The sequence below is a fragment of the Hordeum vulgare genome, chromosome 7H, assembly GCF_904849725.1.
Source record: "Hordeum vulgare subsp. vulgare chromosome 7H, MorexV3_pseudomolecules_assembly, whole genome shotgun sequence".
Classification (NCBI taxonomy): Eukaryota; Viridiplantae; Streptophyta; class Magnoliopsida; order Poales; family Poaceae; genus Hordeum; species Hordeum vulgare.
The window spans coordinates 100,015,395-100,026,935 of NC_058524.1; the positions used below are offsets into that span (position 1 = coordinate 100,015,395).

The 11,541-nt window shown below is 42.9% G+C and overlaps 1 protein-coding gene across 1 annotated transcript; it reads left to right on the forward strand.

The window, feature by feature from the left end:
* Nucleotides 1–317: 317 nt before the first annotated feature.
* LOC123408400 (protein PAIR1-like) lies at nucleotides 318–2,424 on the forward strand. Its single transcript, XM_045101520.1, has 4 exons — nucleotides 318–394; nucleotides 540–592; nucleotides 680–877; nucleotides 2,332–2,424. The coding sequence occupies exons 1-4, from the start codon at nucleotides 373–375 to the stop codon at nucleotides 2,422–2,424; spliced, it is 366 nt and encodes a 121-aa protein (XP_044957455.1). The 5' UTR covers nucleotides 318–372.
* Nucleotides 2,425–11,541: the final 9,117 nt, after the last annotated feature.

The window sequence follows — 11,541 nt, forward strand, 5'->3', positions numbered from 1 at the left end:
GCAAATTACATTTCATTCATGGCCATAAAAAACAGTTCGCACGCTCTTTAAGCACACTGATTTTGGTGTTCTGATTAGGCTCACAAAAAATATTCATTAACTGGGCATGTAAGATCAAATAGTACATGCTTTAAACAGATAGTGCACCTGAAGCTATTCTAAACGTAGTTTATTTTAAGTTGTCACATTGTGGTGAATTATCATGATATACTTGGAAGTATATTTCGACTAAAGTGCACAGGTGATGTTGTTTCGACAGGTCAGATTAATGAGGAAGTGGAGCGCAAATTTCAGCATCTGGCAAGTTCAGTGCATAAGATGGGAATGATATTAGAGTGAGTGCAAAATGATGTGATGTAGTTAAACAGATCCATGAAGGAGGCATCATTAGACTGTAAGTCACCCACTAATTGGTACTTTAGCTCAATATGGGCGATCGTAATTGCTGCTCTTTCTTCATGAGTTTTGCACTCTAATTCTGTTGCTTCCCACAAATAGTACATCATTGACTAATGAGAGCATGTATTCATTTTGTTCAGCTGGTAGCATTCAAAAAAAGTTTGTACTCCTAGAGGACTCTCTAAAGCAAATTGTAAGGATATTTGCTGGTTCAGCCCTTTTTTCCTTCCTCTTTTTGCAGAGGTAACAAAGTTTAGTTAATCCAAATATGTTATCACAGCTTAAGGGACAAGATGATCTCAAAGCACTCTTTGAAGGAAGCACAGAAAGTAATCCTGACCAGCTGAGTGTTCTCAACTCTCACACCAGGAAACTGGATGAGATGTCCTCTATACTCTCAGCCTTGCCAAATCATGTGCAAACTGAATTTGGGCAACTGAAGGGTGACACCTATAGAATTCTTACAAAGGAGATGGAGGTACTACTATAAAGTCAACCACTAGCTTTCATACCACCCAGTAAAGTTCATTTGTGTTTGGGAATTATTCTGATGGTTAGCATGTGCACATAAGTAATTATCTTATCTTGCTGATTTACCAGTATGTAAAGTTTTCTCTTATGTCCATATGTGTGAGTTCAGTTTCATATAAACATATAACCTGGTTCATACCATTTTCTTCTGTAGCTTATTTTTCTTCAAGAAGTGTCATCCCCTTGTCTGTTCACGATACCTAACACTGAAAAGTTCTCAGCGTGCACACGGGCTCGTTGGAATGTACAAGTCCCTAAAACCATGAACCTGGATAAATTGCCTTCAAAATTTGTATGTGCACATAGATAGACTAGGTTACTTATTTTAAGAGTATAAGCCATTTCCCTTGTCTTGGCCCCCGGGCTTGGGAATTTCGAGCCGCTCAAACTGTTGTCTCAGTTCGAGATCACCTCGGGTATTAACGGGAGTATATCGATTCTCCATCAGAGGGTAGCTCTGTTTTTTAACCAGAGTTGTACTCGATGCTCCTTTGATTTTCCATGTATCACTCCTTTGATCTTCCACAAATCATTCTTCTTCTGCTAACTGGGAAATTAATATATGCTCTCTGTTGCTTATTTAGGTTATGAAGTTTATTTATTTAAAGTGTACTGTTTGTATGCCCTACAGTATTATTCAGATTATGAAGTTTATTTATTTACAGTGTACTGTTCTCCTATCTTCACGAGATTGGAGAAAAACTATCATAAATCGGAGGCAGGTCGTTGCTTGGCAAAGAAGTCGTACATGTTGTAAGAAAATCAGGGGAGGATCCATCCATTCTGGCGAAAATAACTTCTTATTTTGGTTTCTGTAAATGTGTAAACCGTCAAACAAGCATCTTAATTATAAAATAATGCATCTGTAGATAACTTACTCATGTAGCTATTTGCCGCTTGCTTGCATTCAGAAATTAATTTGATTTCCTGTACTGGACGGTCATGTAATCACCTCTACTGTAGAAAGTATTGTGTTTGTTTGCGTTCACAAAATGGTTGGATGGTCTGCTAGCATGTACTAAATGGTCATGTATTTGTGAATATATGCCTGCAAGTCTTGTCTTTGTTTTACCCAAGCAAATAGTCGATGCTCCGCTCTCGCCTGCCGCCTAGTTTCTATCTATCTATCTATATATATATATATATCCTGGTTCGGTCATGAATAACTTGTGCATGTGGTGTAGGGAGCATGGTAGAGTGGCTAGTATATATGGTTCGGTCATGAATAACTTATGCATGTGGTATAGGGAGCATGGTAGAGTGGCTAGTATATATAGCTGACCCTATCACTTTATTCTTCAGAGCTATGAATGATGTACACACCACTGTTTTGGTGTGGCCGAAAATTCCTCCTCTCTGAATAAATGAAATGAATCCCCTTTTCCCGTTTCGTCCCTGTAGGTGCAGCGTCCAGAGGAGGTGGAGCAGCAGGCCAACATCCATCTTCACCTCCCACCTAGCGGCTGGACCGCCCCTTGCAGCGAACATGCATAGCCCAACTACCCCCTGATCTGAATATCACCTGCACTTTCTACATTTCGGTTGAAGTCTGGTTCAGATTGTACATTTCTTTACTTTAGTTCACCTGCACCTTGTGTTCTCCTGTTCTTTACTTTAGTTGCCTTTGGCATTAACTACAGTGTTGGCAATGCAATGCTCTAATTGGCAGTCGAAATGGTAGATCAACTTTAGGACTTAATAAACCGTACTAAACAAATTTATCGCAATATGTGGATTCTTATAGTGATTTGTAGCTGTTGGACATGATTAAGGATAGCTCGAGCATTATTTTTTTACGAGCATTAATTTACGCTCTGAATGTGTGCCACCCAAAATAAAGTTCCTTCACAAATAATTCAACCAAGACATAATTGTGTCAGTTCGCTGTTTTCCTAAGATACATTTTAAGAAGAAAGTGTATTTTTCAGTTTGGTGTTTTAGAATGTATGTGTCAGTTCGCTGTTTTAGAATTTGTAGGTGTTAGTTTGCTATTTTTCTAAGATCAAGGCTCACGGTAATCTTCTTGTTAAAATGTATTTTTCTAAGATCAAAGCTGACGGTAATGTTCTTACACCCTCGTTTGCACCTGGTTATCACAGTAATGTGCAGTAGCTTGTTTTGTATTATCTTACATGTCTACTAATTATTGTGTCATTGACTCCTGCTTTTGTCAGTGCTTAAATTCCTCCAGTAAAGCGAAAATACAAAAAAGATATTGAGTTTGCTTGTCTACATTTGTTTCCTTTTGATTGATTCATCTGCAGTGTAATGTTTTTGTAGGTTGACAAGTTGTGGCATCTCGAGCATGTCTCATAGGAGAGTGGAATGAAGTCCATTGTTCTGTTTGGATAGTAGCAGATGTGCCATTGTTCTATTGTGCAATTCTCTCCGTTCTTGCTATATTCCTGTGTAAGGAAATGTATCCAAGAGATGAGTTATTGTGTTATGTAAACCTGAGAGATGTATTATGTGATGTTATATGATGCATGATTTTAATTCGACTTGGAGTTTTCTTGATTTGAATATGAAATAGTGTTGGATTTAATACCGGACAAATTATTGGGTTGAAAAGGCCCAACAAATAGAAATGAAACCAAGTTCTGAAACAAAAAGTTGCAGAATTCAAAAATGGTAAAATGGCCAAAACTGAAATTCGATCAAATGTATTTGGGCACTAAAAGGCGAGGGCCCAAATTATAATGATAAAAAAAAGTTGAAGAAAAAATACTAAAGTGGCTCTAAATAGGCTAAGGCCCAAAAAGAAGCCCAATAAGGAAAGCCCAAAAAAAATAAAACGAGCCCATGTGATCAATTGAAATGGGTTGGGCTGATTTCAGCCATGACGTTTTGATTTCGTCGTAATATTGCCACGTAGGACTGCCACGTAGGACTGGGTTGGATTGCCAACGACGATTTAGGATCGTCGTAAAGGTTACGACAATCCAGGAATCGTTGTAAAGGTTACGACGATTTTGGTCAAAACATCGCTGCTGTTCATTTGTGACGCTCTGTTTTCGACGTCTGGTTTTTCGTCGTGAGATCGTCGTAAACTAAAAACCGTGACGATGTAGCGACGAAAATATAGCGTCGTGTACTAGCATATTCCTTGTAGTGTCAGCTTGGAACTGCTCTTGTTCGTCCTGCACGTACTCTCCCGGATCCACGTACTCGTTCTCCGATCCCGGTGCTACCCAACATAAAAATAGCATCCAATGAACAACAACACAACAAGATGCAACAAACACATAATTCATGAGATGAAATATGAACATGCATCTCTATCCTAGCTACTAGTACAAGCATGAGAATTAAAATACAAGTTCCTGGACAGAACTTCACTCTAAGCTATCTTGACATGCATGAGGATGACTTGAACAGATGCATCACGCGAAAACGATGCAAAAACATATAACGAACATTGCAAACGGAGCTACGGATCAACCGGAAGCTACGAAACAAGAATTGAAGTCCTACGGATCAAATCCATCACAACACACTCCAATGGCATACTTACGGTATTCCCAGGTTTCCATATCACAAAACAAACAAGTATGGATGGGGTGGTGCAAGGAATATCACCACCCATCAACTATGCACTCACAAGCATCAAAACATCAAAACTATACAATCTGCCATAAACAGCATCACAGCAGTTTGAGAACTACATGCAAAGCACCTACAGCCACCCAAATGTGGCAAATAGGATATGTGGCAGAAGCTATTCAAAATCTCTACAAGCAAGAGCAAAAAGCTAATTCAAAGGGGTTTCACACAGAAAGATCTACAGCTGCTAACTTGGACAAAAATATCAGTTTTCAGGGACTTAGTGAAAATTCCATATTCTCACTAGCTCTTTATGCTCTGAAGCATTTTGACAGCACCCAAAACAATATCTACAGGAAGCCAAATGGAATGAAAATTGACAGGGAGCTAGACAAACACAAAAGCTACAACTTTTCAGTTGATTGGAGGGGCTGAATCCCAACACAAAAACTTCTACAAGCACAACTACAAGAGAAGAAAATAACAGCAGTCTCTCACACTTAGTGAAAATCACAGATTTTCACTAAACTGGAATTTTCATCCACATGCCTACTTTGACTAGGCACAACTTGCATATGAATTCCTAAGCATCAAACAAAACCACCATGTTGTAGGGGGTTCACCCTCTACTGCCACAACAAGGATTCAACCTCTTGGGCTCATCACATCACATGGAACCACGCTCTAAATATTGAACAAAACAGAAATATGACATCCCCCACAAAGTGTTCCAAAGTGGAATCTGAACCCACCATTGGATTCCTAGGATGATTCTACCCCAAAAACATATATAATACATAGGCACATGCATATAAAAAATGGGCTCAAAGCTAAGAAGAAAATAAGCATGGAATCACATAGAGGTGAATAGTGCATCATCACATGTTCTTCTCACTAGATCATTACCTACACATCCACTTGCACACTAGCAACACTCCAATGGTGCACATGATGGGTAGACCTCATGTTCATGTGCCTTAGCACACCACCACACACACACACATGCCTCAAGCACAACATATAATAACACCTACACATGCTACTTGGAACACTCACTATACTTACACTATCAACATGCATCCTACAATTACACATACAAGTAGCCACAAGTGCTAACATGAACATCATGCCTTGGTCATGTGTGTGGCACACACCATGCACACACACACACACACACAACACATGAACACATCACTACACTCAAGGTATGTGGGGGGGGGGACCCACCCACACACTCATACACTTGCACAACCTGGTGCATGAGCTCAACACTCATGCACATGGGCTTCACATGACAACACACTATCCTAGTGCATCACACACTCATAACCCACACACACATAAAAGCTAGCTCACAAATATACATGCACTCAAACCTATATATGAATTTCTACACATGATATATCAACACTTGCTCTCTAGCATCCAGAAAAAAGACAACCTGCTGCTTGGCAGGCAACAAAAAAATACCTCACATGGAGATCTAGCCACCACAGCAACTATGCAAGCAAACAATGCAAACAGGAAAGAAAAGCAAAAAAATACAAAAGGAATGCGGCAGGGAATCGAACCCTAGACCCCCTGTACACCAACACACAAGCAAGCCACTGCGCTGCACACTTTGGCTCGACAGAAGGAATAGGGTAAGCAGGTTATGCTTCCCCCTGAAGCTGCTGTGCCGAAAAATACCACAACAAAAGGGGGGTGTCACGGGGACTCGATACCACGACCACCTGATCAATTCACACACATCCTACCACTACGCTGCGCTTCGGGACTTGACAGAGAGGAGGAGTCCTACTAGGTAACACGCACAGACAACATGGATCGCCCTGCTCTGCCTGCACACAGAGACGACGACGGCAGCAACGCCACCGGAGCATGATTTCTACCACTACTGCTGCTCTACGTGCGACACCTATGCTTCCTCTCTTGCTGCGTGGGATGCCGATCCCCTGAGCCACGACAAGCAGAGCACACACACAAGGAACAACACATCACACACAACAGCACCTGCAACTACCGTACTCCTCTCCAAACAGAGGCACGGTGACGAGCTCCTACACGTACTTCTAATGAGGTGAAGGGAGGAAGAGCTAGGCTCACCTAGGGGAAGAAGAAGAGGTCGATCCGATCGGAGGGAGGCGCCTGAAGATGAACGAAGACGATCTGCACACGCCCTGATGAAGACTGGATGCAGAACCAAAGTAGGGGAAGGAGTCCGCTGGGAGCATGCCGGAGACTTGGTCCTGCCCGTCGATGTGGTCACTCCCCGACCTCAACGACGGCGGGAATGGAACGCGGGGGCTCTCCTCGAGATCCCGGACATGCTGGCCGGCGCTGGAGACGAGGGACGCACGGGAAAGACGGCGGCGTGCTACTGCTCTCTCTCTGCTACCGGATCTACAAAGAGCTTACTTGGCGGAGGAAGAAGGAGATGGAGGGGAAAGTGGCAGCACAAGGAGGGGGACACGGAAGCCTAGGCCAAGGGGGCACGCACGCCGACGATTAATAGGGCCTCGACATCTGTGAGCCTCACGGCGTCGCTCGCTCTCTCCCTGATGTCTGACGGAAAGCAACGCATGGACGACGGCGTCAGGAGGAAGGGAGAAGGAGTGCTAGGTGGGCTCTCGCTGGGGAACAGAGAGAGAGATGGGCCTTGGGAGGGAGAAAAGGCCCATGTTGGCGCCAAATAGAGAAAGAAGGAGAACCTAATGGTTTGCAAAAGAAAACAGAGGCACAACAAATAAATCCCTAGGGAAAATCTGTGGACTAAGAAAAATAAAACTAAATGGCCTAAAAAGGAATATGTGGAGCAACTAAATATTTACAAAACAGAATTTATTTGATCTTTTTTGTGAATATTTGCACCTTTAAAACATATTTTGAAAACAGCAAATTCACATCCTCACATCCACCACAATACATACTAAAACATAGGTGTTTTTGAAATAGGGATGGAGCAATAGAATTTTGGGCTTGAGATAAAAGAGAAGGGGGAAGTGTTTGAAACCTAGCAAACTTCCATCCTACTAGAAATTGCACCACTCCACACACCTCACTTATCAACACATATCAACATCACATCACCACATGGCATCACACCACAACTAGGATCACAAGAACAACAACACAGACAAGGAAAGAAATAGATGCATGCATGCAACAGGAAACATGACAAGGTGACACATAAAATAACGCATGCATGGTCTCTCATATCAATGACAAGATGGACCCACATTCAGAAGGATCCAAATATGGCAAGTTACACGCTTGGGGCATTACATAGCAGGCATACAAGCGAACAGAAAGCAAGCGAGAGAAAAAGGCAAACGAAAAAGGCAAAAAAATATTTAAATTTTTGTTTTTCAGAAGTGGGGGAGAGGAAAACGAGAGGCAAAAAAGGTAAATGCAAGAGATGAGTTTGCGACAGTTACTTGGATGAGTTCTTGACTTGATCCTCCCCGGCAACGGCGCCAGAAATTCTTCTGCTATGGCAACAGACAACAGCGCCAGAAATTGGCACGTTGACGGAGACTTGGCTTGCGCTAGTTTTTCCCTTGAAGAGGAAAGGGTGATGCAACACTGGAGCCGTAAGTATTTCCCTCAGTTTGAGAACCAAGGTATCAATCCAGTAGGAGAATCACGTGTAGTCCACAGTACCTGCGCAAACACAAAAGGGCTTGCACCCAACACTATAAAGGGGTTGTCAATCCCTTCAAGATTGATTGCAAAGTGAGATCTGAAGGCGGAAAGTGCAACGAAGTAAAAGTGTAAGGCTGAAAATATGATGTGAAGTAGACCCGGGGGCCATACTGTTCACTAGAGGTTTCTCTCAAAATAGAAAATATTACGGTGGGTGAACAAATTACTGTCGAGCAATTGATAGAACCGTGCAAAGTCATGACGATATCTAAGGCAATGATCTACATATAGGCATCACGTCCGAGACAAGTAGACCGATACTTTCTGCATCTACTACTATTACTCCACACATCGACCGATATCCAGCATGCATCTAGTGTATTGAGTTCATGACGAATAGAGTAACGCCTTAAGAAAGATGACATGGTGTAGAGGGATAAACTCAAACCAATGATGAAAACCCCATCTTACCCTTGATAGCAACAACAGGATGCCTGTCTCGCTACCCCTTCTGTCACTGGGTGAGGTCACCGCATGGTACGAACCCAAAACCAAGCACTTCTCTCATTGCAAGAATCATTGATCAAGTTGGCCAAACAAAACCCACAACTCGAAGAGAATTAAAAGAATATGAAATCATGCATATAAGAGATCAGAAGAAACTCAAATAAGATTCATAGATAATCTGATCATAAATCCACAATTCATTGGATCTCGACAAAACACCGCAAAACAAGATTACATCGGATAGATCTCCATGAAGATCATGGAGAACTTTGTATTGAAGATCCAAGAGAGAGAAGAAGCAATCTAGCTACTAGCTATGGACCCGTAGGTCTATGGTGAACTACTCACGCATCATCGGAGAGGTCATGGTGTAGATGAAAAAGCCCTCTGTATCCGAATCCCCCCTCCGGTAGGGCACCAGAACGTGCCCCACATGGGATCTTGCGGAGACAGAAGCTTGCGGCGGCGGAAAAGTATTTTCGTGGCTCTCCTGATTTTTTCTGGGAATTTAGGGAATATATAGGCGAATGAGCTAGGGAAGAGGAGGCCCAGGGAGCCCACAAGCCTGGGAGGCGCGGGCCCCCTGGCCGCGCCATGAGGTCTTGTGGGGTCCCTGGTGACCCTCTGCCTTGGTTCTCAAGTCTCCCGATCGTCTTTTGTTTCGGAAGAAATATTTTCGGAAGTTTTATTCCGTTTGGACTCCGTTTAAAATCCTCCTCTGAAAAGGGTCAAAAAACACAGAAAAAACAGGAACAGGCACTTGGCACAGAGTTAATAGGTTAGTCCCAAAAAAGATATAAAAGGCATACAAAACATCCAAAGTTTGACAAGATAATACAATGAAACCAGCAAAAATTGTAGATACATTGGAGACGTATCACACCCGTTTTGGCCATGCGAGCCATGTAATAGTTTGCTAGATTTTGTGGAACAACAGTCAGTCAGTAGTACGTGTTGATGGAACCTTTCCTAAACCACTTTTATTCCTTGAATCTATGCGTGAGTCGCCTTATGTGTCAAGAAAAACATGGGCCGACTCACTGAGTGCATGGTAGAGAATAGACCAGCCCCCTGGATTATGGCAAAAAATAGATCAGCCCACACCGGGTTATGGCAAAGAATAGATCAGCCCCCTGGGTTATGGCATATAGTGGTGAAAAAATGAGTCGGGGCGAGTTATAACCAAAAGCCTACTCAAAGATATTTAGGTAACCTTGTGGTCTTGCCATAAAAAATAAAATTTTATCGACTCAGTGAGTTACGATAGGATAAGACGAGTTTGCAAAACTCTAGTGTTACCCTTAGAAAGCTTTTGCAAAAAGCCTTGTTGTTTTAGACCGGCTGATCACGCACGAGTCAAGCGTCCGTGAAGCAGGTTCAATGAACCAATGGTTTCTCTATTTCCCATGTGTGACTCTGGCCGGTACCTTTTATGTTTTAACCAAGGCGAGTTCAGGGTCCATAAAGCGGATTGACTCCCCTTGAGTACATAGGTCCATGTGGCGACTTGTTCAACACATAGTCCAGTATAACCATTTGTAATGCGGTAATTTTTCGCTAGCCAAGAGGGTATTGAAGCTGAACTCAATGAGTGGAAGCCCCCAAGTGACCTATGATTCAGAAAAAAGACGGGCATAGGATCACAGAAGCGTATACGCTCTTACTCCGAAACAACTTGGGGACTAGTAGCCCCCAAGTAAGCCGGCTTAATTCACAAAACCACATAAGGTGCCTATGTTTGAACCGTGCAACGTGGCAACGTTGGTCCTCTTTGGCTTTATCAAAGCCCAGTTTTGAAGTAAGTGCAGCATGGCGACTTACGCTCTTTGACTTCGACAACGTCCATGTTTGGACGACTTATAGAACAATAAAGACTCATGCTTTCAAAAGCTGAAACAGCAAAGGACCCCAAAATTCGTGGGTGCCAGCGTTATTGCTTTCATAATTGATGGATTACAATTTTCTGAAAACTGGTAAAGAAAAGGGGAGCTCATGGCTCTAAGTGTAGTAAGGCAGCAGATGAGCTATGTTCCAGGGGCGAGTTGTCTCAACCTCTATAGTTGGACGATCTGGGCGAGGATCCACCGAGTAGTATGAGCCGTTCTGAAGAGCCTTGCTGATGACAAACGGTCCTTCCCACGGAAGTGATAGCTTGTGCATACCAGTATGATCTTGAATCAAACGGAGCACCAAGTTGCCTTCTTGGAAAGTCCGGCTCTTGACCCGATGACTGTGGTAACGTCGCAAGTCTTGTTGGTTAATCGCCGATCGTGATGCGGCCAAGTCACGTTCCTCCTCCAAAGCTTCTAGCGAGTCTTGTCGCGCCAGTTCGTTTTCCTTTTCCATGTAGGCGGCGACTCATGGGGAATCGTGTTTGATGTCACTTGGTAACACTGATTCTGCTTCGTGGACCAGAAAGAAAGGAGTAAAACCCATGGAGTGATTTGGAGTTGTCCTGATACTCCATAGTACTGATGGCATCTCCTCCACCCAACATCCTGTAGTACGTTCCAAAGGTACCATGAGCCGAGGCTTAATCCCCTGCAATATTTCCTGATTCGCCCTCTCCGCCTACCCATTAGACTAGGGATGTGCAACCACGGAAACATCAAGCCAGATATTCTCTCGTGAACAAAACTCTTGCATTGTACCTCTGGATAGATTAATACCATTGCCAGTAATGGTACTATGAGGATATCCGAATCTGAAAATTAGTTTCTTCAAGAATTTGATGGTCGTATATGCATCACAACTGCTAACAGGTTCCGCCTCCACCCACTTGGTAAATTTATCAACCGCCACCAATAGGTGAGTCTTTTTGGTGGAAGACATCTTGAAAGGACCAACCATATCAAGCCCCCAGAATGCAAACGGCCAAGTGATTGGTATCATCCGCAATTCCTGAGCCGTCACGTG

Excerpts from the sequence above, each read along its gene's own strand:
- LOC123408400 (XM_045101520.1), top strand. The coding sequence starts at position 373 with ATGAAGGAGGCATCATTAGACT. Across the intron at positions 395-539 it reads GAAGGAGGCATCATTAGACT|CTGGTAGCATTCAAAAAAAG; the intron begins GTAAGTCACCCA and ends CATTTTGTTCAG. Across the intron at positions 878-2,331 it reads TTCTTACAAAGGAGATGGAG|GTGCAGCGTCCAGAGGAGGT; the intron begins GTACTACTATAA and ends TCGTCCCTGTAG.